This window comes from Centroberyx affinis, unplaced genomic scaffold, assembly GCF_046629955.1.
Source record: "Centroberyx affinis isolate AG114_WGS23_722 - 3 ecotype Tasmania unplaced genomic scaffold, CSIRO-AGI_Caff_v1 ptg003919l_1, whole genome shotgun sequence".
Lineage (NCBI taxonomy): Eukaryota > Metazoa > Chordata > Actinopteri > Beryciformes > Berycidae > Centroberyx > Centroberyx affinis.
In genome coordinates, this window is record NW_027281753.1 from 61,869 (window position 1) to 89,857 (window position 27,989).

Below are 27,989 nucleotides of genomic sequence, written 5' to 3' on the forward strand. Positions count from 1 at the left end.
ACATCCAGGTGAGCTTTAAATTGTAGTACCAGAAGAAGAAGATAATGTTCCAACACCCCGGGAAAATCATCCTGGACAGAATCAGAGCCGCACAATAAATCTCTTCCAATGCGTTTTCTATTGAGCTGCAGACCCACAACACAGATTAAGCTGTGGGACAAACTAACCCTAACCCTATTTACTAAAACACACTGAACTGTCACTGGGCAGAGCGTCAACGTATCCTAATACTGCGTTTCCACTGAATGACAAACCAACTGGAGGTGGTTACACAAAGCGACTAAAAAAACAACACTTGAATTGTAGTGCAAAACATTGAAGACGATCTTTATTGTTCACAGTTAAACACAAGCAACTGCTTTAAGAACTTCCTTTTTTTGCCGTTTTGTCCCAAATCCTCCAGCTCAAAAACAGAGTCCTGGTTTTCAACTCTGCGTTCAGTTTGTGCTGATTGTACCTTCTGTCTTGGTTTGCTGTAGTTACTATGGTTGGCATTTAAAGTGGATTGTTGAACATGCTTTAGATAGCGAGGCAGAAGGAAATGACAGCAGGAGTTCCCAGTGGACAACAGGATTTAGTCTACTTTCAAAACAGGAGTTTACTTCTAATACTTAAAATAGAGAAATGAGGTAACTCCGTATCTGTGGTGAGAGACCTGCGGAAAGGGAGGGTTAAACCGGCTGGGCGAGACTTTTTTTTTTTCCCCGCGGTTTACCTACTGAAATGACATCAGGCCGACCCCGTGTGAGACCAGGGTCCTTTTGAAAGGCGACCACTGCATGCACACAACATGAGAAACAACACTTCTGTCTTGAGATGTTGAATATTCAGTCAGGATACAGTGTTTGCTTGGCACTTTCTAAATATCGGGCTGGTAAGACTTGAACAAAAAAACTGCTGCTTAGTGTAGCTTGGGCTCGTGTAAACTCAAAGTCACTTGCCATGTCTGATTCAAATTTAGGATACGTAATTGTGAGAACTCTTCATTGATCAAGCAGGTATCTGGTACCTGGATAAATAACGGTTGAATAAATAAAGGATAAAGGTACGACAGAAATTAGTATTTATAAAAAAAAACTTCATAAAATTTCATTCGTTTTTCCAAATTTCATACACTTTCCTTATTGCATCTTTGCTGAAAAACAAGGACCGACATGTTTACATAAACTACACGCTCGCAAATATTGGAACATTTGCAGACAATCAAACACATTCTCTCTCCAACACATATATTACTTTGGAACAAGAAGTCAATTAACTTTTTTTTTTAATGGAAATGTAGGTAGGCTTAGTTTTTTTAGAACGTCATTTCATACTGCACAGCACGACTATCTCTTTCCACTGTCAACGCAAAAGACCGCCTCATAGATGATCCTAAACGTAATCGCTCTCGTTCTCTCGTTTGTTTCAAGCTTGTCGAATTTGTGTAGATTTGTGGTTTTAGCTTTTACATGTTTGTTTTTAACTCAGCAAACCTGACTCGGGGTGCCTCGTTATGGTGTACTTAAAAAGATAATGATACTGATTACTAGACTCACATGCTATGGGCGTTTGTTTGAGCATCTTTGTTCCAAGACCAGGTTCACAAGTCTGGTGTCTCCACTGGCAACGCATCGCCTCCCTCCCTCTCAACTTGTCTAAACTCTTCAGGGGGAATGAATCAAGAAAAAAAAAGAAAAAAAAGAAAAAAGGGGGTAAATCCTGTTGTCCACTCAAAGGAATGGAACAAATAACACTGAATTCAAAAGAGTTGTTGACATGTACTCTTTTGCTGATTTACGCTTGTAGCTCTTCCTCTAACCGTCCTCCTTAAACTTCAGTCTCTCCTCCTCTTCCCTCTCCCACTCTCCCTCTCTCTCTCTCCGTCTCAGTTCCATGTCTCTAGCTGTGCTCGTGATGTGTTTCGTTGTAGTCCATTATCTTTAGGTGCTGCTGCCTGGGTCGCGCCGAGCCGCCCTGCACCCTCCCTCCGCCCGGCCCCGCCCCGGCCCTCCTCCTGGGGCTATCCTGGCTGGAGGCCCGCTGCTTGGTTTCAGACGGCGTCTCCTTGGAGGACACAGTGAGAGGGCTCCCACGGGTGGCGGGGGCGGGGACAGGGGCAGGGGCAGGGGCAGAGGCAGGGGCAGGGGTGAGGGGCGGGGCAGGGTGAGGGGAAGGTGCAGGGCCGGGGGCGGGGCTGACGGGGGCGTTATATCCCGGGCAGGGCGGCTCCACGCACAAGTCAGTCTTCAGACCGTGGGCGAGGCCGGCCAGGCGCGGCGCCGGCGGTTGCTCCTCGTCACACTGGCTCTCGCTCTTGTTGCGGAACAGCTCCCGCGCCCGCATGCCCAGAAAGCTCTTGGCGCTGGGGTAGGAGCCCACGGTGAGGGGCGCCGCATCGGAGGGCGGCAGGGGGGCGAGCGGGTTGGAGTGGGAACAGGAGAAGGAGGGCTCCACCAGCAGAGGCGTGGGGAGGTCCTGGCTACCGTTGATGGAGTTGGCTGTAGTCTTGGAAGAGTTGGTCGCCTTTGGTTGCCCTGGCGATAAAGTGCTGCCGTTGCCCCGGGGGGACTCGTGCGGTGGTCTAAAGTCCGCCTCCTCATTGGCGTTGGTTTTGATTGGTCCGTCTGGCACCATGACACTGTGGAGGAGAAAACATACAGCAAAATTCATGATCCCAATTGGACTCCCAACAAACAAACTGACCAGACTACAATTGTATAATCACTGCAAAGTCTTCAGTTAAATGCACACAACTAACATAGCATAACACCTTCTGTGCTGTATATCTCTCACAGAATATGACAATGCCTGAATAGCAGAAAAAATGTGACAAAAGTTTCATGTCTGTAAAGCATAAAAACTTTGGACCATCTTAAAAAGAAATGATATAATCCTTTAGAGCATTGCCTCACCTGGACTCAGTAGGAGTGCGTGGATCAGCTCTGCCCCCTTGTGGTGAGCTGCTGATGGTGCTGGAGGCAGGAGCCTCCATTTCCACTCTGCTGTAGAGCTGCAAGAGCTCAGTCTGCAGGAGCTGGGTGACTCTCCTCTGGGCCTGGTACCTGCTCTCTGATGCCTGCAGCTCGGCCCTGGAGAGAGAGAGAGACAGAGACAGAGAGAGACAGAGAGGGAGAAGAGAGTAGTAAAACCAGAGTAAAACCAGAAAAGATAAAGGAAAACAAAGCAGAGGGAGAGAAGAAACGAGAAAGTGAATGACAGAGAGAGAGAGAGAGAGAGAGTGAGAGACAGAAAGAGAGAAAGGAGAAAAAGAGAAACAAAGAGAAAAGGAAAACAGACAAAGCAGAGGGAGAGGAGAAAAGAAAGATACAAGAAAAGAGAAATGAGAAAATTTGTGTGTGAGAGAGAGAGAGAGAGAGAGAGAGAGAGAGAGAGAGAGAGAGAGAGAGAGAGAGAGAGAGAGAGAGAGAGAGAGAGAGAGAGAGAGAGAGAGAGAGAGAGAGAGAGAGAGAGAGAGAGGCACAGAAACAGGTGACTGACTTCCAAAATTAGATGCCGCACTGCACACTTTCACAGGAGCTTTGTACCTGCCTCTATTAATACAAATAAACCATGTGATGTCTGAACTACTTGGGCAACTAATCACTGTCTTTATGTTTTAGTTGCTGTTGCTGCTGTATTGTTGTGAGCTGTGGAAAAGATTTTTCTCTCCAGAGGGCATCAATTCTACTGTAATTGAATCTAAAATGGTGATATTAACCATTACAACAGTGCTTTAGAGGGACCAACTGCATGGGTAGCAGCTACATTTGTCTTCTGCTGCCATAATACCAGGAACAATGTATAACTTTTTGTTATATAATTATTAAAAACTATTTCTATGTGGTTTAATATCATACAATGTATATGTTCAAATAGTATGCAATATGGATTGTTTGTATGTATTTATTATCTGTAGGACAGATGACTTGCTGGATACAACTTCTTGACCATCTAATGCTCACTTTAGGAGTTTTACTCTTTGTTTCGGTGTCCTATTTCTTTGTTTTGTTTTCCCTGAAACCTATTTAGATAGACTTCATCCATTCCCTTTGGCAACACAGGAATGTGCTTGTCATGCCAATAAAGCAAGTTAAAATTGAAATTGGAAATAGAGACACAGATGGCTTTGTGTAAAGTCATCCAGAGTAACGATTCATATCAATGCATAAACTAATAATGGTCTTTTTTCTATCCACAAACATTTTGAAGTGTAGACTAGTCGGCTCAAACTGAACCTGACAGAGCCAGACGGACACTCACTTGGCCTGACATTTGACATCCTCGAGGAACTTCTTCTGCTCAGCGATGAGGTGTTCCTTCTTGGAGAGATGGGTCTCCAGCTCAGTGACTCTCTGCTGCGCCGCCTCCAGCTTCTGGCCCTGGACTAGCAGGCTCTGCCTCAGCGTCTCCACCTCCTTCCCATAGGACACCTGCAGCATCCGGGCCTCCTGCACACACAACAGAGCAGGAGGGTTGGGTGGGGAGGGGTCACTGGCAGTGGTGGAAAGAGTGCTAGAATGTCCAACTCTAGTAGAAGTACTGTTACTTTGCTGATATTTTACTTAAGTAGAAGTAAAAGTACTGGTGTAAAAATCTACTTAAACGTAAAAGTTCTAAGTAGCTAAACGGTACTCAGAGTAAGTTACCGAGTTACTTTTTAGAAAAGAGAATGTTGTTGGATGTGATCTCTCTCTCTCTCTCCCCCTCTCTTTCTCTTTTTCTCTCTCTCTCTCTCTCTTCTTTTCTGACTGACCGTTCACTGTGAATGGCTCCAAAATTTACCAATTTATGCTGGTCCAGTTTCTGTTGCTTATGGAGTGCCATCCATTACTCTATAATGGATGTGATTTAAAATGTAGCTAAGTACAATACTTCAGTAAAAATGTACTTCAGTAAAAGAAGTCAGACTTTAAAAAAAATACTCAAAAAGTACAAGTACACTAAAAAGCTCCTCAAGTACAGCAACGTGAGTAAATGTAATTAGTTACTTCCGCCCTTGATCACTGGTGCAGACTACTAAACGGTTTATCTTCACACTTACAACAATAATGTTAGTCGTTTTTCCGATTACTTAACATACTGTATACTATACTGTATGCACACACACATATGGACAGAGCGATCTACCAGGGATGATTTTTGTACCAATCCATTTATCAGATATTGGGGTAAGGAGACCAATGACATAAATAAATAAACACATAAATTAACTGATTATTACACTTCTTAAAAGCTAAGCTAGCGATGCTTCAGTGGGAGAGTTTTACTAGACGCCCAACAAACCCAATTAGTGTCCCTTTTTTCACCTCAGTATGTCTTCTCCACAGCCCTCTGCATCCGTCACACGCATAGCTGCACACAAAACACACACACACACACACACACACACACACACACACACACACGCTTTCTTGTACCCTACCTTTGTATTGTCGGGGCCTGCGTGGTGTAGCTCCTGCATGGACAGCTTATGGGCCTCCCCCAGGAGCAGCAGCTGCTTGTTCAGGAAGCTCATCTGCTGCTGGGTGCTCTCACTGTTGCTCAGCTGAAGGACACACAAGACAACCAATGACGACGGAGGGCAAAACAGCAATCACGCTACAAATCAAACCTGTCAGAACCATTTGTGAGCGTATCAATAACGAGCAGGCGCAGAATTAGTCATTAAAGATCATGTTGCACCAAACTGTTTATGCAGCACTGTAGGAGTTTGCTTGTCGGAGCCTGAAGTACTGTATTTTCAACTTGCCATGAACATGCTTAATGAACAAAAAAATATCCCTTGCAATGTGAAAATATATGCAAGGGATGACACAAAATTTCCAAATTTCCTCCAATTAGGAATGGGATGATATGCTAATCTCACAATACGACGCGATACACAATATGAGGTTCACAATTTGATACAACGATACGATGTGATAAATTACAGTTCAATGACAACAAAGTCTGACTGTGCAGAATTATGTTTATTTCTGAGTCACAAATCTTTCTAGCAATGGCATTGGCTTCCTACAATGTAAACTAATGTAATTTAAAAATGTCATTAGAAAGTGCAAATAATATCATTTCAATGGAGAGCTTGGGAAATTGTGATGGGCAAGCCGTCTCATTTGTGATTACTACAGCAGAATAAAATGTCATGATTCATTTTTTTTCTGTCCCACGATACCTATACACAATCATTGCAATATACACAATTGCAATTGCTTGAGTTATGCTACACAGGCTGTTTAAAGTTTTATGCCATTTTTGGAACTCTAAACAACAACAACGCCCCATTCACTTCAAATGTTTTGGTGAAAGCTGAGATGGAACTGGTTTGTTTTGACTGGCATGCGGGTGAGTAGACAATGGCAGAGTTTTAATTTTGAGGTGAACTGTTCCTTTATCATATCCCAACCGGAATCTACTCATGCTCTAAATACCATGAATGAGAACCTGAAGCCAATTATATAAACACAGTCTGATTTAAAATGGCTATTTTGTGAATCGACGGGTGCTTGTTTTTCAAGATTTCCCTTTGTCTGGGTGGGAGGAGTGCAACAGACAGGCAGCTCGTCAGACAGACAGATCCCGGGGGGCAGAAAAACACCCAGAACCCCTGTGTGGCTGACCCAAAAATAGAGAGAGAGGGAAAGAGAGAAAGGAGAAAAAGAGGAAAAGAGAAACAAAGAGACAGACAAAGCAGAGGGAGAGAAGAAAAGAAAAATACAAAAAAGAGAGAATCTCCAAGGCAACCAACCCCTGGGACAGTCTGCAGAGGGGTGGCGGGATAAGCATGGGGGCATGTGGTTTAACTCCTGAGGCCGGACCCAACTGCCTGGCAGCCTGCCCACTCTTGACCACTCAGATCCTGTCCTGGCCTGACCTTCCGATTACATTGCTCCATCATTTTTGTTTTGGTGGTAAAGTAGAACGTTAGGTCAGTGATGGGCGGTACACCGGCTGAAACGACACACTGGTAGAAATCTGTGCTAATGTTTAGATTTGTCCATACTGTTTCTACCGGATGAGCCAGAAAGGCTGGAGGCAAACAATCTGGCCAATTTATATTCTACAGACTTAACATAAAAAAAAGTTTGTCACATTGTTGTAAAATTGCTGAAAATGCAAGCGGAGATGTGGAGCTTGAGGGTCGTGAAAGTGAAGCACGCTCATCTCCTTATCTTTGACCGAACGAAAGCCCACAGAACAAAGATGAATAAGAGCTTGTCTTTAAAAAAAAAAAAAAAAAAAAAGGGAAATCCTCCATCAGACATGGTTTGGTTATAAAAAGTCAGACATTGAGCAGGAAACTATCATCTGCAAGCTTTGTTGTGCGACTGTCAACACATGCAACCTACTTTACTACCTGAAGACCAAACATGAATACAAATATTCCAGTTTGTTTCCAAAGTGCTCCAAATAAAAAGACTCAAAATACGTTAGTGTGATACCCGCTTTTAAATAAACAAAATTTGTAAGTAACTACACTGTTGAAGCCCCGGGCAAAAAAACAGGCATTCCCACAGGGTTCTTGTACTCAAATAACACTTTTCAAATGGCATCACCAGAAAAAGGATTACACCACAATATATTATGTTACCATTCAAAAATGTTAAAATGTCGTGATACATCAGGCCATGGTGTGAATATGTCTTTACCTTGATGGTCATCTGGTTGAGGAGGTGACCAGTGTGACACACTTTGTTGTTGGCCCTCTGAAGCTCCGCCTCCAGCTCATCCATCTTTTTCTGGCATTCCTGCAACTTGCTCTGCAGAGAAAAAACACACAACAGCTGTGTGAATGCTGTGACAGATCTATCAATGCATGTTCCTGTTCCTGTCAGTGTCAACCATGTGCATCGGGAGCTCATGTACACAAGTGCATGTGCGTGTGTGTGTGCATGTTTGTATATATGTATGTGTATTACTTTATATATATTTATATAAACGTGTGTATATGTGAATGTGTATGGATCTAGTAGGGTTAGACCGTTATAGGGCTGTTGTTGGCCTTTTATTAAAGCTGCTACCAGCAGAATCTGAAACCTGATGACTTTGGCGACCCCTTGAGTCGGTTAGTGGTAGTGTTTTACATCACTGTCACGAAGACTTGCTTCCTACCGAAAATAATTTAATTAGTCTGGGTTTCAATGGAGATGTTTAGTGTCACATGATGGTCTAAATGCTGTTTCAGAGGCTTTTCTACAATGACAAGAATACAATTCTGAGGGAAACAATGAATACTAATAACTTTTGGCATGGTCAAATGTCAAATTTAAACAGACAATATCAGCTTTCAGCAACTTCCGTCTAAAAATATTGGTGACGTCAGTCTAAAAATATCAGTATCTGCCTTCAGAAATGCATACCGGTCACTCTCCGGTACGTACTGTACGTATGTGTGCATGTGTATTTGTATATCTATTTATCTGTGCAAGAATGTATACAAGTATGTATATATGTGTGTGTGTGTGTGTGTGTGTGTAAATGAATGTGTGTGCATCGAGTGTGCCAGTGTGTGTGTGTGTGTGTGTGTGTGTACCTGCAGCTCCTGGTTCTTGGTGTAGTAGTCGTCTCTCCCCTGCTGCAGCTGCCTCACCTGGCTGTGCAGCCTGGTCACCACAGTCTCCCGGTCGTCCCACAGCTGCCTGCAGCGCTGCTGCTCCACCTGCAGACTCTCCCTCAGAGACACAATGTCCACACTCTGCAGGCTTAGCTGGTCCTTCTGCAGGGAGACACACACACACACACACACACACACACACACACACACATATTAAGTACGATAAATGTACAAGTTCCCACACTCACATGGACATCAAATTCAAAGACTTTCAATAACTTTAAAAGGTCTTGTGTGGTGGATAAAGATTTAAAATTGGCCTGTTTTGGCCTCATGTTTTACTCAGGATCTTGTCAAGTCAAGAAATCATGATCAAATTTATTCATTTTAAAACTGCTGGTAGATCAACGCAAATATCCATCACAGGGTTTTCCTCAGGATGTGAAGTATTGATCGTAGAACGGAGAGAGCAGAGGCATATTGATGAATTTGGGTGCTGTATTTTAATTTAAAAATCAAGTACTTTCAAGGCTGTCCATTCATTTTTGAAATGTTTTAAAAGGTCTTATTTTATTTTTCTCAAATCCAGAGATTTTCTAGGCCAGTGGGAAGGCCTGTGTACAGGAATACCCAAATATCTGTTGAAAATCACACATGCTTTACATGGTTTGCTGTTTGCTGAAGGATTGTGTCACTGTTTCTCTCACACACTCTCCAAGTTCAGCTGGTCCTTCAGTGAGGACAGGGACACACACACACACACATCACCAAACAATAAATGTGCAAGATTCTCCAAATATTTGGGGGAAATTGTTCATGCCTCAAGTTGATTGTTTTATGAATGTGCCATTTGTTTCTCTTCTTTCTCTGCGTCTCGGTCCGGGAGACTTAACAGCATTCATGGCAACTTTGTAACTGTCACTTGTTGAAAACAACAATCTGTGTGGGATGCTCTCAACTGCAATCAAAACAACTAAAGTCATGTTTTTTCTGTTACCTGTCACAAACAGGATTTTTTTTTAATGATTTCTCTAGTTTAGATGTGTCTCCTCTCTTTGCTGTTCTGCTCAAACTTAAAAACAGGACAGGCTGGTTGTTGTGGGGCTCAAACCTGTGAACCTCCAGTTATAGGACAGTCTCCCTAAATACTGGGCCACCCTGCCACCCAGTGGTGTTGTTTATGTAACATTACAGCAACACCATAGCTGATGACTAGAGCACTGTTTTATGATCCGTTTCAAATACTGTTTTCATTTATTTCCAAAAGCACTGTGTACCTGTTTAAGTCTATTTTTACATGTTTTATACGTCTATGTTTTGGGGGTTTTTTTTGTCTTCTGTTTCTTCAGTTTCATCTTATTTTGTAAAGATAAATCTCTGTCAAGGGTCACTGTTGACTATTCCCATTATACCATTTATACATCTATACTTGTACAGGATGTCCGAATATCTGAGTGTACTGTAATATTTATGTTTCGTTTCTTAAAAAAAAGGTGTTTTAATAATTATACTAAACAATATTTTCCAAAAGGACTACTCTGGGACGAGGAGCACATGCGGCGTTACCATAGCATTGTTCTGCTCCTCCAGTGCGGTGGCGTTGATGATGCGTCGGAGGAGGCGTCGGTTACGGACGGCGTGCTGCTCCCTCTTATAGCGCTCGTACAGCAGCTGGTTGTGCAGCAGGAGCAGCTGGCTGCGCAGCGTGTGAAGCTCGTCCAGGGGAGCCGAGCCTGGGGACGCCATAATAATAATGTAATTAACAGGGTCGCACACCTGACAAACGGGCGACTGCTCACTTTGGCCTTAATACATTCAAGTCACATAACAGTAATAACAATAATGATAGTAATAGGTTCAAATGGAGAGAGAATAATAGAACAGAATAATAGCACAGGCAAATGCAATGAGACTAAAAGGGATAAATGCTGAGAAAGCCTGAAGTCTGAAAAATGTGTTTTGAGCAGAGATTGAAAATATGAGATACTGGGTTTGCTGAGCCAGAGAGAGAAAAAATTAATTTAAAAAAGGGATCTTATAATAATGAAAAGGTTGTGTCATTTAGGTCTAGATATAAAGACAACATAATTCATTAACCTTTATTTACACAGGGAAAGTTTGCTGAGCATGCATGTTTTTTCAGTAACTTTCAGATTCACATTCACAGTTACACAAAGTGACATCTGTGAGCGGGCCAGTAAAACCACAGGCTTCTACTGTTGTCTACTGAGCAGCTCTACTGCGTGCCCTCAAGCACGCAGTAGAGCTGCGTGATGGTAGTTGCTAAAGGATTACAAAGTATTATTCATTCACTTTCCCCTGACAAGTTTTTACCGGGTGGCCTGGGGATTTGAAGTAGCAACCTTACAGTAACAAGTCTGCCTCTCTTACTCAAGTCTAAATGTAGAACACCAAGTCAAGTCAGAGCAAATCAAGAGTCCAGTACCAATTTAATATCTTAAAGAAAACTAAATATATAGGACTTTTCAATGCAATATGGTTTTAATAGGATAAAAACTTGGTAAGAGCATCATCAGTTTGATTTCTATAATCAGTTTCAACTTCAATAAATTCAATCATTCCATACAAAACAGAATTTAAATTCAGTCGTCTGCTGGAACAAATCTCATCACTTTCAATCCAAGTCATTTACACAAACACAAGATCTCAAGTCAAGACTTTAGAAACCTTTTCAAGTCATCAAAGCACAAGTCAAAGTCCCAAGTCAGCAGAACCCAAGGCAAGTCTCAAGTCTTCTCTTCATGCATCAAGTCAAGTCTCAAGCTATTAAAATTGTGACTTGAGTCTGACTCGAGTCCAAGTCATGTGACTCGAGTCCCGACCTTTGGATATAAAAGTTATCATACACTGAAAGTCCCTGAGGATGAAGCAAACCATAGATAGTTAGAATTTGAAAAATGCAGTACTCATAGCTTCATGTGTCCCTACCAAATTCTATTTCATGGGCTAAAAAAAAGCACCAGCACTACATTGAATACAGAGCTTTACTTGTTAACATGGACAAAGGGAAACAGAGGGAGAAACAGTGTTTAAAAAGACAGAGATAAACTCTGAGAACTTCGTCTGAGAGCTCACATAAGTTAACCACAAGCTCTTTTTGTTGTCGGGTCTCACATGCAATCAAAAATTCCAGGGGAGCTGATTCAATTCTAATGTTATAATTCCAATAGAAGTTGGCAGAGGGTTTTGACAAAAACACAAGAGTACTTCTACTGTGAACTGCAGCTGCAGAAAATTAGATTCTTGTTGTGGTTGACTGAGTGCAGGGAGGGAGGTAAGGGAAGAGAGAGGAGATCACATACCTCAACTCTGAACAGTCAACTCTGTACATGATCATACAGACAGGTTTTCCCCTCAAATATGGCAGGAGAATAAATAAAAATTCTGGCTGCATCTTTATAAAGGGTTTCAAAACATTTTTGCTGATGACTTTTCTAATAATACTGCATGACAAAGCCAACTAAAACTATTTAAAAAAAAAAAAAGGCAATATGAAATGTGTCATTTCCTATAACTTCTCATAGACATAGAAAAGACAATTTCAAAGTTGTGAGTTTTCCAGGTTCTGCATGACTGTGGGAACCTTGTGTGTTTTCATAACTCTCAGTTGAACAAATTCCCTATCCAATTGGGTAATGTTGTAACATTCTGGTCAGGCTCCAATGCTCGTGACAAATCCCTAGTCATGCCTAGTCATAGATAATACTACTTCTGCAGTCGTTGTAACAGAGTCTTTTATCAGTGTAGAACAGCGTTGTGGTGCGAGTGCTTTACCTCCAAAGTGCGTCCAGTCAGCTGACTTACTTGGCAAAGGTAATCTGCAAAGGAAGAGTCGAGACGGTGAGAAACAAATCAGCCACTAGCATCATTTCCGACGTCATATTTAACACGTTAACATGGTCAAAATGGACCGTTAATATGTCACATGAATGACTTCTTTCAGACGCTCTGGGAACTTTTTCTCTTAAGTACTAACAGTACAGTGGCAGGTGATTTCATCATGTCAGTCACGGTCTCTGATGATCTGATCTTTTTTCAAGAAACAAACAAGATAGGAACAGTCATGAAGAGAGACAGATCATGGCCTCTAGTACATATGGAACATGCCATTCTCAAAAATTATACCATTATACCAAGGCTTTTTGCAGTGAAAAATATTAAAAAGCCTTTATTATACTGGCTTACCACCGATGCGTTTTGGCTTGCATGCCTTCATCAGGGTGCCTTGGCATAATTTTTGATGCCCTTTTTATTTTTTACATTTTGCATCTTCCAGTACTAGAGGCCATAATCTATCTCCCGCTGCACTGTCCATTAAAACTGAAGTTGCTGGTGTCTAAAAAGGTGCTCTTGACCTTTTTAGACACCAGCAACTTCAATTCTAATGGACAGTGCAGCCCTCTTTGTATCTTCTCTTCTAAAATAGGAACAGTGCTTAAGGTTTTTCCATATATCGATAAGTAAGTTTTTAAATATGAACTGTTTTGGAACTGCAACAGGTGCTGGAGCTGGAAACAGTGTGGCTAGTCGGTTTGGAGTATTTAGTTGATGTCTGTCTATACCCAAAGTCAAATTTCCCCCTCACCATGACTGGTATAAAAACATTTGAAGGGAAACACTGCACTCATTAGGGTCGGCCATAGGACAGCACAGTAGGAATTTTACATCCCTGGATGCAGAGGCACACCTTGGTTCTCTGTTTCGGTTGATTAGATTCCCTCCTGCTCAGCTTTGGTGAAGATAGTAAAAGGTGGGTGGGGGTGATGGGGGGATGAAATGAGCAAAGCCAGATTGTTCTCTGCCCAGCACTGTTGTATTATTGGCTCCGAGGACTGGCTCCCTGTTTGTGTGTGTGTGTGTGTGTGTGTGTGTGTGTGTGTGTGTGTGTGTGTGTGTGTGTGTGGCGAAAGAAGGGGGGAGGCGGGGTATTAAACAATGCTGGTAGTTGTTCTCAACTGGGTGTTTCCTTTGGGCCATGGTAACAGACTGGAAACGACCCGGCCAAGCTCTGCACAGTGAGCGTCAGATCAAAACACACTTTTCACTTTGCCCAGGGTTACATACTGACAACATAGTGAAAGAATAAAGGCCAGTTTCAGTAGCAAATAGCCTTGAAGATCTGAGCTGAATGGAAGTTTAGCCCCTCACCTCTTGAGAACCTTATCGTGGGTGTCGCTCCCCTGCTGAACAAGGCGATCCAGCACCTCCAGTGGCGAAGCAGACATCACCCCTTCCTCCTCCCCGTCTTCCAGCCCCTCCTCCCGCTGCGACAGACTCAGACTCTCCATCGCCGCCCTGTGCACCGCCTCCGACGTCTTCTTGCCCACAAACAGCGAGGCCGCCCTGGGCAGAGCCAGGTCGAAAAATGTCTCATAGGGCAGCGGGGCCGGGGTCTTGCTGCACGGGCTGGGCGAGAACAGGCCAAACTTGCCCACCTCGTCGTCTGGGGCGGAGGGGCTTCGGTGCAGGTGGTGATCTATGGGGGTGAAAACGGACTGGAAGGACCAGGACTGCTCGAGGCCCAGAGCCGAACCCCTGCTGTCCCCCGTTCCTCCTCCTCCTCCTCCTCCGCTGCCAACACCGCTCGTACTCGCAGTGTTCTCCGCTTTGTCTGGAGTAGATACAACGTTGTGGGTGTCCCGGACGGGGCCACCGGGCTGGGAGTTGGAAAGCGTCTTGTCTTGCCCCTGGTAGCCGGTCAGAGTCTCAGTGGTGTGATAGAAAGGCGAGTCGAAGCCCCTCAGGCCGGCCAGGTCCTGCTTATCCTCCGTGAGCTTAAGCAGCTCCTCTGTGATGGCAGCTACAGCAGGAAAAAAAAAACAGACAGAGGAGAACATATGGAGGATTTCAGTGGAGTTAAATCTGGATGTATGTTCTGAATGTCAATGTACTGCAGGCGCTTAAGAATTTCTGCGCTCACAACAGGTGCCAAATACTTGGAGCAAAACTGTAAAGCTAGCCCACACACAAAAAACAAAGGTTTTGGGGTTTCTTCTTTACTCAGGAGAACAGAAATATTTAAGCCTAAGGAGCTGGCTTTAGCAACATAACATATGCCATTTTGTGGATGCTTTTATCCAAAGTGGTTTACAGAACCGCAGGTGCATATATTTTTAGTATGGGTGGCTCATGTGAGAATCAAACCCCTAAAATTGGCAGGTTTAGCTCTACGCACTGAGCTGTACGGGACCATAATCAGGGATGTAATAGCATCCTTGATATGTAACCAAGCGCCATGAGACAAGGCTCATTTAAGTTTACTGGAAAGCTGTTTTGCATCATAAAAAGTTTGATCAAAATGCAGAAGGTCTAGTTGACCGAAAGCTTGGTTTAATAAAGAAACTCAAGTAGACCTTCTTCAGGGCATACAATACACACACACACACACAATACACACAGGTGTGTGTATTGTATGCCCTGAAGAAGGTCTACTTGACCGAAAGCTTGGTTTAATAAAGAAACTCACATGGACCTAAGTGTTCAGAAGTTAGAAGTAGTGTCCAAAAGCGAGTCATACAAAGCCGCTTCACTGCTGACTTTTGTGATGCCCAACCAGCCAATAAGCAGTCAGAGGGAAAATATTATTTTGAACTTGAACTGACTGGCTGACGGGGGGGCACAGGCCACCTTAGCAACCCCCCTTGACCTGGGCCCATATCAACAATGTGCCTGTTTTCCATGTTGGTAACATATTGACTCTTGGACTCCTGGATCTGATTCTGACCCTTCTAGTGTTTCGACTCACCCTCTTCCCTCTCCTTCTCTGTCCTCAGCTGAAGCTCCAGCTCCTGCTTCTTCATGAAGACCGACAGCTCTGTCAAGGTCATGGAGATATTCTCAGCACCTCCTGCATCTGATAAGGAAATGGTCGAGGTTTATGACTGATCAGCTTCTGCTATGTATCATGGGGGTATGACTATAGAAACACAAAAAGCATCCAAAAAGCACAAAAAGCAAAGACATCCAACATATTATGTCACAACTACAGAAACATCTCTGTTACATATAGTTCCTGTATTTCAGGAAGAGAGGGTCGGAAGTTTGTACCCGATCAAATGATAACAATAAACAGAGGACATTTCAGGGGCGATTTACAAGAGTTTTACAAATAGAGTATTCAATATTTCATAGCATGACAGGAGATACATCTGAACTGTGAAAATCAATACAATACAATGAATAAATCACAGAGAATAAGCTCATCATGACTAACCTCTGTTGTTGGCTACTTCTCCTGCACCCTTCTCTGGTTCCTTCACTGGGTCCTGCCTCACCAGCGCAGGCTTACCGGCTTCTCCTTGCCGACGATCCTGAAAGTAACACAGTTAATAATATTGTTATAAATTTGTTTTGTGCAGCACATTGGCTCAGCGGTTTGCACTTTCGCCTCACAGCAAGTAGGACCCAGGATTTTGCGCGTTCTGCCCATGCTCACATGGGTTTCCCCTGGGTGCTCCGGTTTCTTTCCACATTTCAAAAAGACATGCAAGTCAGGTGGAGTGGAGACTCTAAATTGCCCATATGCATGAATGTGAGTGTGAGTGAATGTCCCCACGTGACCATGAAAATGATTAAGTGGGCAGAGAAAAAGCAAGAAAGAAAGAGAGAATAAAGAAAGCAAGAAAGAAAGAGAGAATAAGGCAAGCAAGAAAGCAAGAAATAAAGCAAGAAAGCAAGAAATTTGACTGAAGAAGACTCGTGTCAAAATGTTGGGTGCGTATGTCATAGATTCTGGATTTAAAATGACCATCAACTACCCCTGAAAGGCATTAAGCCCTTTCTACATGTGCTTTTTGTATAGCTTTTTGTATAACAATAGAGCACGGCACCAACACTGCCAGTACTGGGAGTTTTCTTTCTAACTGGACACTTTTTTCACACACAGACCAGTGTCACAGCAGTGAGAGGGGAATCCTGCCTCCCCTATACTACTGTGGACAAGGGAGTTCAGGGACAGCAATATTCGAGCCGGGCTTTGCTGCAAACTTTTGTCAGATTTTACAGAATGGATGTTCCCGCTTCTATATTAGTGCATACAGTCTAAGCATTGGAACCATTATGAACCTCTTGTGCGCTTGTGGACTGTTGCAGGGCCTCTGATTAGTGGCTTCTGATTCCTTGCCCTTGTTGTTGGTCAGTTTTGGAAATCATAGTGCAATACAGGAGCTGTCTATCTCCTACAGGCTACTAGGGCTGAACAATTAATCAAAATTTTATCGGAATTGCAATATGGCCTACTGCAATTTTCAAATTGAGGCGCAAAATTTGTTAAAGGCAAAATGTGTGTCAAAATACCATTTTAAATTAAATATTGTCTTGCTGCAGAGATGTCCTGGCCTACACATCATATTCTACAGACTTAAGAAAACATCTTTGTTTGGTACAGATCCCCACAAAAATCACACCATAATAATTTTAATACGTTTTTCAATGAAAATGAGAATAATGATGTAAAAATTATCATTCCCTTTAATATCGCAAATCATATCGCAATTGCAATATCAGTCAAAATAATCGCAATTAGATATTTTTTCAAAATCGTTCAGCCCTACAGGCTACCGAACAAAGTTAGAAAGAGAACTTAAGGTTACCTGACATAACCCTGGCTCTCTGACAATAGTGAGGTATGTCACTGCACTTCCCTCCTTGCAGTGGACGAGGAACAAACTATACTTGAGAATGCTGCACCTGTGATCCACAGCGGTACACGGGAGGCAGCGCTCCACTGTCACCGCTGTGACTGGCCTATCCAATTACTGGTGTAACTGAAGCTTCCATGATTGGATTGCTTGAGAGCGCTCCTCTATAGTCTGAGATGCTTCACTGTTATGAGAGAACCGAGGTCATGTCAAGTAACCTTAATTCCCATGAGGCCCACTCGTGTCAGAAATACAGTACAAGCGCTCATGCAATAAGGCACTAAGGATAAAAGCATTTGCTAAACAGTATGTTAAATGCTGTGCCTCCATTATACAGACATTCACATTTTAGATACAGACATGATTTGTTCTATGTAAGATTTCTCTCTTTCTTTCCCTCCGGAGCTGCCTGCTTTTCCGTCTTTCAATCTTTTGTTTTGGTCACATGGTGCACGCTGCACATTCAGAGGTTGTCACTGGTCACGCGTAATCGAAGCACTTGATATACCACACCGAGACTTTCAGGGGAACTGAAGATATAACAAACAGTTGAATATCACGGAATTACACGATTGATTGTGAAAACATAAATTGTGCAGCTCTAGTAATATCCGTAATAACTGTACTGCACAGTGTAGCATGCAGAATGCTAAATATACCAATACACTACATGATAATTTAGTCCCAGGAAAGGCTGAAAGACAACAATATCAACACAATACAGCTGGAGACACATGAGAAGATCCCTAACCGATTTTGAAAATACACTGCATCACAGAGATTTGATCTTATTTGTAAATATGCTCACACTAGACAATTAGGGAGAGCCGGGGTATCACACACTTCACGCTATAACTGAGATTCATCCTGCTGACCCCTGACACGTCACTGACGTCAGGCTCTAATCTCACAGGAACTCGCGCGAGCCAACGTGACGCCAATCAAAATAACAATGGAGGCAAACAGCCAGACTCGGCTCTCTCCGTCTCACCTCACTAAACAGAGCAAACATGTTGATGTTATTGGGGCGACTCAGATCAGTCTGTGAGTCAGTCGAGGTGGTTAAGATTAAATTTGTAAACCCCTCTCACTGTCATCTTTGCCAATCCTTCAATAATTTCTTCTTTGCCATTTGGAACATATTACATTCATCATATGTTTGTTTGTTTTTCAGACTGGATAGTTTTACCACATTTCATGAAAATGACAATGAATACTTTTTTACTCTACCATTTAACGGATAGAACTACCTCATAACGACACCCAGAAGACAACATAAATAAATAACTATCCAGCCAACTGGTCATTTAGCTGCATTTCAGAATTAGCCTATGTTTTTAGATAAGATATGTTCCTCACACTCTTTAATTATTCACTCTTGCTCAGTTAAAAAAAGGTGCTCTCTCTTTAGCCATGGTGCTGTGCCAATTGTATGATTGTTGATCATGGTTTCTCTACTCCTGCTCCCTTCATTTCAGAATGGGACTCCATGAGGCTCCAACGACAACCAAGTTTGACGAATCAATCCACCTCCTGAGTTTGAGAAACGGATTTAGCCAGATGTGGGTTAGCAAGATCATTTGAGCCGGCTGGCATCTTATTAGCCTGGATTAATTAAATGACTAATGAGGAACTGGGCCCTGAAGTTGGAACACTTTGTCCACTAAGCCATTCCCAAATTCAGTAAAACAGCAACCAATAATGGTTGCTACACAGCAAATGTGTGCATCCATCGACTTTTTGCATCTTGTTATGCTGCAAACTAACTGAAAAAAGCATATATTTGGTATTGGTATTTTTGACTCAGGTTTTTAATAGAAGGGAAAAGGAAAAGGAAATCTTGAAATGCAATACTGATCAACATAAACCACATGAGATAGTGGACCCAAGCAATGTTTTGAAGACATACGGATGGTGGCAGAGAGAACATACCTTTCTTGGTGGACTAGACTGGACTGTGTTGGTTGGTAAGGAGATGATGGGAAAGTCATCTGATAGGGTGGGGGGTGGGGAGGAGGTTGCTGGAGTGCTGGACGCAGGCGTTCCTTTCCCTCCTGCATGGAGCAAAACAATCAGCATGAGGAGAAAAGAAAATTCCATTTTACTCCTAAACAAAACATCAAATCAAAACAAACAGCTACACAACTCTGACAGCAGTATGCTGCCATCGCTGAGTTGAAATCGATAACCACGATGTAACTATTGACCTGAGGTGCAGTGGAAGCGGCTGGGAAGGTGTGAGGCACTGTGGGAGAGCTCTAAGTTGGGCGACATGCCCCTAGAGGAAGGGGGTGTGGCCATGCCACACAAGGAGGAGGGGCTCCACAGAGGGTCCTTCCCCCCGCAGGAAGAGTTGAGTTCACAGCTGGAGTTCTACAAGGAAGATTAGACGATTAGACAAGACCAGATAGCAATTTATGTCCACAGAAGAGGAAATCATTACCAAATCTGACAGACATAAAACACCACAACAAAGACACAAAGACACAAAAGCAAGAGACACTGCAAAATTCAAAACTTTAACATCATGGTTCACTCTATTTTCATTGCACTTATGCCTGACTGTCTCATAACATTCTGCATAAGGTCGCAGGCAGTTGGTGAATGGATAAATATTATACACATGTACACTGTGTCAGAAGCATCCAGCCTGCTGAAGAGTCTCTGAGAAAGACACTGAATCACCAGCTCCAGTGGGCTGTCCTGTAGCTGACCCTGACCTCCAACCTCCATGTGGAGCAGGACAAACAAGAGTTTCCCTACAAGGATCAAATTACTGTAATATCATTATTGTTATTATTAAAAGAAAGGATAACAAAAAATATTAGATCAAGTTCATCAAAATGTCATTAAACTGGCTCAGGATCCTGAATATATTCTGATAATGCATTCTTGGGCCTTGCACAAGTATATATTTGCATATCGCTGTTGTCCTGCGAAAACCTCCTAACTCCCTCTTGGTGATTTCCATATATTTGCATCAGTTGAAGGATTCCATGCTCTTCTATGGATTGAGAAATCCTTGGGCTTTTGAAACCATTTCAAAACTCCACTGGATAAAATTGAAAAAATGCACGGTAGGTTGATTTTCTTAGTTCCAGAAAAGAAGACATTTTGGAGATAGAAGGTTGTCACTGGACACCGACAATATGCCACCCTTAGTTACCACGATCATACACTTAATTATGTGACAATATTCAGTAACTTAGCGACGGTGGAGCAGGTAGAGGTTCAGTGTTTTGTTCAAGGACACTTCAACAGAGACGGACAGACTGGCTGCTGCACAGATCAAACCTGTGACCTGGGATGGCATCTCTAACCACTGAATTTATTTATTTAAATAGGTGTGATTATAAGACAATGATGAACTCACATCCTCTCTTTAACATATATTTGAATTTTCCTTAGCCCCTGATATCATATCCCACTGTTTACTCATGGTGTTTCAATATCACAAATACGGTCAAATAAGTCACCTATATAAACACAATCCGATTTAAAATGCCTATTTCCTGAAACAGCGGGTCTCCCGTGTTTTTCCCAAATTTTCCGTTTGTCTGGGTCGGAGGAGTGCAACACAGAGACAAATCCTCAGACAGACCCTGGGGGGCAGAAAAACACCCAGACCCCCCATGTGGCTGGCCCAGAAATAGAGAGGGAGAGACAGCATCTCCAAGGCAACCAACCCCTGGGACAGTCTACAGAGGGGTGGCGGGACAAGCATGGGGGCATGTGTTGTAACTCCTGAGGCCGGACCCAACTGCCTGCCAGCTTGCCCACTCTGACAACTAAAAATCCTGTCTGCCCACTCTCCAGAACGCTCCCTCTCCCTGCGCCTTTATGAAAACAGGGAGGGAGGGAAGTCGTTGGCCCGATGGAGAGAGTTGAGGGGGGCTTGGAGGAAAGCAATCAACTCAGTGAATTTGACACGGCTGACATATCAAGTGTAAACAACACATCAAGCAGTGAATGGGAAAGTAGGAACTACGCGCTCTAGCATTACCCTCGGCAAATTCGGCACACTGACCATGCCTGTCTCTCATGGCTATAACCAAGATCTGCTTTTGACTGTATTGTGGATGATCTCACCTGGCGTCTAGAGGTCTGTGGGCTACGGTAGGACTGTGTCCCTGAGAGGGGGGGCAAGGACAGGGGCGGGGGCAGCGGCTGCCGTGGGGTCGAGAAAGGAGTCGAAGAAGAGCTTCCTGTTGACAAGAAGACAAACAGCCTGAATAATCTTCAGATTGATGCACTAAACCTCCATTCTTTCTCTCCTCTCGTGGACAGCAGCATATCTCTCTCCATTCATCTTTTTCTGCTGTGGCAGAGAAACCAACCACTGCAGTTCTGGTGATTTTATTTGAAAATGTACCTGTTACTTTATTTGTCGAGTGAGTTTCATGACACAAAAATCCTTGAAACCTGTTAGAAAACCCATTGTATAATAAAAACAAAAACATATTAAAAAAATAAGCGTTCTTTTCTTCATTCCCGAAAAGCCTTTTTGCAGATGCATGGTTTCTGTCAAACACCAGTGACAAGTCAATAAAGACACATTAAGGTGTTGATGTCAAACAAAACACATCTTCTCTACATCAGGATTCAAATAACGCAAATGAAATAAAAAGGAAATAGCCTTTTTCTGATTCTGAGACATGAACAGTAGCCTATATGTAGTGACCAATCCAGTCAGTGGGAATGAGAATTCCATTCTTAACCTGATTATTCAGGTAACTTGGTTTTGAGTCGATGCATGTAAACATCAGAATAACCCGATTATGAGGAACCCAGTTAAAATGCCTGGCTTACTCCAATATTAAACAGGCTACTGTAGCATATAATCATCTTACTAGCTTCACATTTCAATGTCGACAAAATACATTCCCCTGTTTTAGAAGTAACGTACTATTAAGATGGGTAGCTAACGGCTGCAACTTTTTTGCAGGCAGACTGTTCCGGCTGTGGACACCACAGGTAGAGAGGAAGATACTGTTAACTGGCTTATTCATGGCAACAGGGATACTCAATCATTGGGTGTCAAAGGTGCATGTCAACAGCTTAACCCTTGTAATAATAAACGCCTAAATATCTCTGTAACATCTAAATGTGGTCCATGAGATTTCATACTTGGAGCGTTCGTCAACATTAGGTGTGTAATAGCTGTGTAAGTGACAGCAGAAGACTAAAGCCTGCACACTAAAAACTCCAATCATAATCGAAATAGACTGACATCTAAGGAGACAAAACCACATCCTGTTTAATCACTCATTGCAAAATAGTGTATTTGCCGCCTGCCACTCACGAGAAGGAAACATTGACTCATAAAAATCAATCAACAGCATTCTTCTCTTGTTTTAAATTACTTATTACTCACTGGCCCCATTGTGAAGGCTGCATGAGGTACCTGCGAAACACTGAATTCTATATTTCTAATGACCAAAAGTGTTTTCTGACCATAGCTGCTGTGGAAGTCTGTGTAGGGGCTGGATGTGCAGTCCTGGGGCCGGAGGTGGAGGTGGGGGTAAAAGTTCTCAGGCATGGTGGCGTAGCCCTCCTCACATGAGGCCTCCTTGGGGTCTAGAGACACTTTGGCACATTCGATGACGATGTCGTGGATTTCAAACTTTTTCCATCTGTATCAAAAGGACAGGACCGTCAATCAAAGCGATATAGATTATTTGGAAAAATAGATTAATCCCTCCACTATTATTGTGTAAGGTAGACTAGTGAGAGACTTGCCTGGTGGGGTCGAGCTCATGGTCCTTGGTTCCTGTCACCAATTCCGGGTGTATACGAACGTGTTCAAGCATTGGCTGAATATGCGGGTTGGACACAAAATGTATATTATTAATCATCATTCAACACTTAAAACCTACTGAAGAGCAACAGGACCAAGCAGCAGTGACAATATCCTCACCTTCACTACCTCCTCAAAAGTGTCCATGTTTTCCTTCATGCTGTAGTGGGAGCGCAGGTAGGACACAAAGTTGCAAGGGTACATGCCGTAGAGGCGGTGGAAGAGTGAGTAGACACTGGCGTGCAAGTGGATCAAGTAAACCTCTGAAACATGCCCTGAAGATGGCAAAACACATCAGACAACACATGACCTCAGGGCCAAAAAATTCAACTTATACAGCAAGATATTCAAAACCGGTGGACCCCAGTTGATTGCAGAGGACATTGTTTTTTTCCAACTGAGCTACTGGGCTGCTTCACTGACGGCTGACTGTATGTGTTACAATAAATATGGCGGTAAATGTGGCGTTAAATGCCCTGGCGGTAAATGTGGTAAATGCATACATTTCCCGGTTAATTTGAGAGGAAAACACGAGTCACAGCAGTGCAAGGTTCTCCCACAGTCCTGTCACTACATTTTGTTATGGGCCAAGTCGCCTCTTTGGATTCGCTTCTGTAATAAACTGAGATCTGTGAAGCGTGGGAGATTCACTCACTAGACACTACAACATCAGAAAATTGGCAAAGGCAGAGCCTGCTTTAGTGTTTGGTAAGTTTTCATGCAGGCCGTCCCGTTTGACCCGCTTCACAGAGTGAAGATGGAGCACATCTGAGGAAATTGGTGCTCAGTGGCTTGTGTGCCTCTTTACTTTTGGTAGGCAGATTATCATGTTGATAGCCTATGTATTCAACATAGATGTAGTTTGGCCAAGGAACTGATGCTTGATTGATTTTATATATTTTACTCCAATAGTGGATGCACTAGCCTTCACAACTCATTTCCATCCGTGTAAATGTGTCAACTTCTCGGTCGATATCCTGATCTGAATGAATTAATCAACAGACCCTCAGATGCAGAACTGTAGCACTGGACAGTGCGATCATCGTGTTACAGATATGCAGTCAGCAGGACACTCAAGGACCATGGAGAGCCTTGCACTACTGTGACTAGAGTTTGCAACGCACATCAATATTTGTGTTAATATTGACATTAACTCATTTACCAGATTTACCTTGGGAAATATGTACATTTACCAACTCTACTGTAAATGTGCACATTTACAATTTTCCCACATTTACCATAACATATACACACACACGCATTACTTTTTCAAGAAGTTAAAGACTAACCCTACCGACATTTACATGCTGGCATTACCAGGAAGAGTGGTGAGTCACGTCTGTATCAATAGATATACAGACTACCTTAGCCCACTCTGGAAGCAGCAAAGCAGCATGCTGTATTACAACACAAATACAATTTGTAAAATGTTTATGCAAATACATTCAGTGACACACCGTATGTATCTTTTGTTCATTCAATGCATTATTTAATTTGATTTAATATTCATTTGGAAAGTTGTCGCCAAGCTTGTAGGGGAGTGTAATTTTCTGAACTCATAGCAGTGCTCATAATGCTCGTCTATAGTTTTCATCATCTTTGTCACGCAATTTCTCTTCAGGCATGTGAATATTTGTATGTGTGAAATATGGCACTCACTGTCGGATTGTTATTGCCGTAGCCACTGAGAGATATTCACACTTTCGGACATCAACGTCATTGTCTCACACTAGTGGGGGTTAGATGATTGGTTTAAGATCAAATATTGGGGAAAGGTGTGGGCTATTCTGGATGGACTGGATGATGGGGGTCATCACTGCAGACCACTGAAAACCGTTAATGTAACTGTTAATTAAGAACGTTCCCTTAATCCTCCTATACCTGCTCAAATACGTTGTTGTTCATTGAAATTACTGCAAAATATTTGGTAAATCTCATAGTTGTACTGCTGTGAGTATTTTGTTTCTGAAATAAAATACATTGAGGCCAAAGCTGTTTCAAAGTTGCCTTTTAATGATCCTTCTAATGCTGTATTTAACATCCTACATCCCCTAGAGAAATACAAGGGTATTTCAATACCCTTGTATTTGTACTTGTATTACAAATAAAAGCCTATATTGCATGAAGGATTAAAGAATCAATTTCCCTTTGTATTACTACAGGCTAACAGAGGCTTGTCACAAGGCCCAGAACTCCAAGCGCTCAAAATCTTACTGAGCATTTTGTCGACAGGCTGGGATTGACCCATGCAAAACAAACTCAAAAACTCTTCCAGTTTTACATGACATGCTGCAATGCCATGTTTGGGACATAACAGGAGTTTCCTACCGGGATTCTTCAGGTTCCAGGATGCCAGGCGGCCAAAGATGTCAAAAAACTCCCACAGGTGTTGTTTCCCAGCCTGGGGGATCATGGGTAGCAGAGTGATCAGCACCAGCACTCCAGTTATCAGGACCACTACGTCCGTATCCGTCTGCCAGGAGATTAAGAAAAAGCCATGAAAGTAGATACAAAACACAGCAAGATAGTGGTAAAGATAGAGATGATAGATTGAAAGGGATTTTTTTAAGATGAAGATCAAACAATGGTGATTCAACAAAGTCACTCTCCCTTTCTTAGCAGATGTTTGTTTTGAACAGTTCTTCATGTTCACAAGTATTTAATCCACTACAAGATTACAAGTGTGACCTCTTATAGGGAAGAATTTAATAGTAACAATAATGTGTGAAAAATGTTCTTTATCCCTCTACTCATTTGATCCTACTGTGTTTATTCTGTGTATTTTGTTCATGTTCCATTTTGTCATCAACATTTAATCTTTGTTTGTCCATTGTCAGCACCCATTGGACGCCTGACCGTTCTAGTACAGGGATCCCTCTCTGAGCAGCCGCTACCCAACTTCCACTTTTTTCCTCCTAATAAGGTTTTGTGGGAGTTTTTCCTTGTCCTCAGTTGAGGGTCTAATGTTGGGGGTTTGTGTTGTTTTTATTTTCATTTATTGTTTTCATGTTTTCATAATGTGGGCGTTATGAAACCCTTTGAGACTGTAACTGTGATTAAGGGCTTAACAAATAAACTTCACTTAATCCGACTAAATTGTTGTATATTTGCTTCATAAAACCTGTCAAATGAGAGTATAATCAGCAAATGTTGCAGAGGCTATGTTCAAACCTCACCTCTCTATTGAGCCAGGAAAGACACAGTGTGACTGGAAGGGGCACCAACTGACCAAAGGTGACCAATACCATATTGTGTCTTAGGTGCAATTAATTGGTTGTTACAGTTCACCAACACGCTAAATCTTTGTTTTTTAAAAACTGCATCGATGAGAAACACCAGGTTTGAATGCCAGCTTCATGCATCAAAGCATCTGAAATAAAACTGAAACAAAAATGTACTTTGCCGGTTGTTAATTTAACTGGCCAGGCCTGGACGGGCCACCCAAACAGAATCAATATATGGGAAACCCTGCAAGAGAATAACAACACATGACTTCCAATAACAAATGCATTATATGATTATGTCACCAAATGATAAACCAGAGGTTAATCAAAATTTTCCAAATCATCCAATATAAAAGAAACTACAACAGTAGCTTCCTCCATCTATCCAGCCCCCTCTCAACTCCTTGCCAAGGAGACGTCTTCATTCACTGACTCATAATTGGGTCATACCTTTAGGCATTTGAGCAGCGAGAGCAGTAGAGGGTATCGAGCAATTTTGTGGATCCAGGACGGTTGCTTGCGGACTACATGGCCAAGCAGGGTGAGGGTGGGCAGTCGACAGGCCTGTTTGGTCATACACTCGTTCATCTTGTCCAAAAGGTGCTGCGAGTGAAGAGAGAGGAAGGGGTTTAGGGCAATATTTCACACCATCAATGCTGGTGAAAGTTAGCTGAAGACAGAAGATTACGTTTGGAGCAAATCGATGAAGCATAATGCAATAATGGGCAGGAGGTGATAAGAATGGGAATCAAAATCACTTCTCCTGTCAACTTCAATACATGAACAGGAGTTTTTTCTTGTCTTTATTGAAGCAGAGACGTAACGTGCAGAATTACTCATTGTACAAGGATGACAGGAGGAAATTGTGAATGGCAGACAGTCATGTGTCTACTAGTAGATTGTACATTCAAAATCCTATAACTGTGTGTGTTTGAGCAGTGTGGCATACAGTATGGCTTCAGCAGTGAAGCCAAGTGCAGTGACTGGCTAATACCAGGATACCTTGAGGAGGTTCTGCTAATGTATTAATTCTATCAACAGAATGAGATGTATGAAATAAATTATGAGTGTTACTGGCTCTACATTTGTCTGATTGGAAAGTGTCATGTGCCAAGTCTGAGAGTACAAAGGGTTATACTGACATTGTAGTGGTGGGTAATAATAAATGCTGTGGCTATAAATAGACAGTAGGTTTTCTTAAGAGGGCACAGCGCATTTCTCACCTTATCATGTGGCTCTCTGACTGAGGAGAGGATATGCATGGCCTGGGCAGAGTTTGTTTCCAAAAAATAGTCCACCAGTCCATTCAGCAGCATGGACCCTCGCTCTTAAAGGAAGACAGAAAAGATATTTAGAGGAGCTCTTGAATGAAAGGGGAGTAGGACCTATTATTTCAGCAAATTCATCCATCAGGGAAGCTAGGTTAAAAGAAGAGAGTTTCACAAGAGCACAATGAATGCCAAAAAAGGACGGCAATAACAAAATATCTGATGAGATGAACGCCTATCAGAGGTTCTTGATACACTGGCCAAAGTTAAAATACCACTACTCGACCCTCTCCATTCAGGCAACCCAAGTGGTCTTACCAGTGCTGAGGTGCTCATTGATAAGGCCTCTGATCTCTTCTAGTTGGTGGAGGTCGGAGGTCTCCAGGAGAGGGAGGAGGTCCCCTACGTTGGGCTGCTCCCTGGCCATGGTGGCAGTGCTGGAGGTGGAGGCAGCGTCTCTCTCACCGCGTCCTTCCCCGCCTGCCTGGAGGGCTCCTGGGGCCACCC

General features: G+C 42.8%; 1 protein-coding gene across 1 annotated transcript; it reads right to left on the bottom strand.

The window, feature by feature from the left end:
- Positions 1-327: 327 nt before the first annotated feature.
- Positions 328-27,935, bottom strand: tsc1b (TSC complex subunit 1b). The gene is made up of 21 exons (XM_071541671.1): positions 27,801-27,935; positions 27,438-27,541; positions 26,665-26,817; positions 25,319-25,463; positions 23,111-23,265; positions 22,933-23,006; positions 22,648-22,826; positions 21,283-21,398; positions 19,401-19,566; positions 19,126-19,247; positions 15,768-15,864; positions 15,300-15,407; positions 13,703-14,354; positions 12,329-12,372; positions 10,100-10,266; positions 8,513-8,695; positions 7,629-7,739; positions 5,405-5,527; positions 4,243-4,430; positions 2,895-3,071; positions 328-2,620 (listed from the first exon to the last, which is right to left on the bottom strand). The coding sequence occupies exons 1-21, from the start codon at positions 27,907-27,909 to the stop codon at positions 1,882-1,884; spliced, it is 3,912 nt and encodes a 1,303-aa protein (XP_071397772.1). The 5' UTR covers positions 27,910-27,935; the 3' UTR covers positions 328-1,881.
- Positions 27,936-27,989: the final 54 nt, after the last annotated feature.

What these genes read in the sequence shown, in the direction of transcription:
- tsc1b (XM_071541671.1), bottom strand. Translation starts at nt 27,909, where the DNA reads ATGGCCAGGGAGCAGCCCAACGTAGGGGACCTCCTCCCTCTCCTGGAG. An exon ending in TCAGAGAGCCACATGATAAG is followed by an intron (nt 26,818 to 27,437) that starts GTGAGAAATGCG and finishes CTTCACTCGCAG; the next exon opens with CACCTTTTGGACAAGATGAA. An exon ending in GATGTCAAATGTCAGGCCAA is followed by an intron (nt 3,072 to 4,242) that starts GTGAGTGTCCGT and finishes CTCTCTCTCCAG; the next exon opens with GGCCGAGCTGCAGGCATCAG.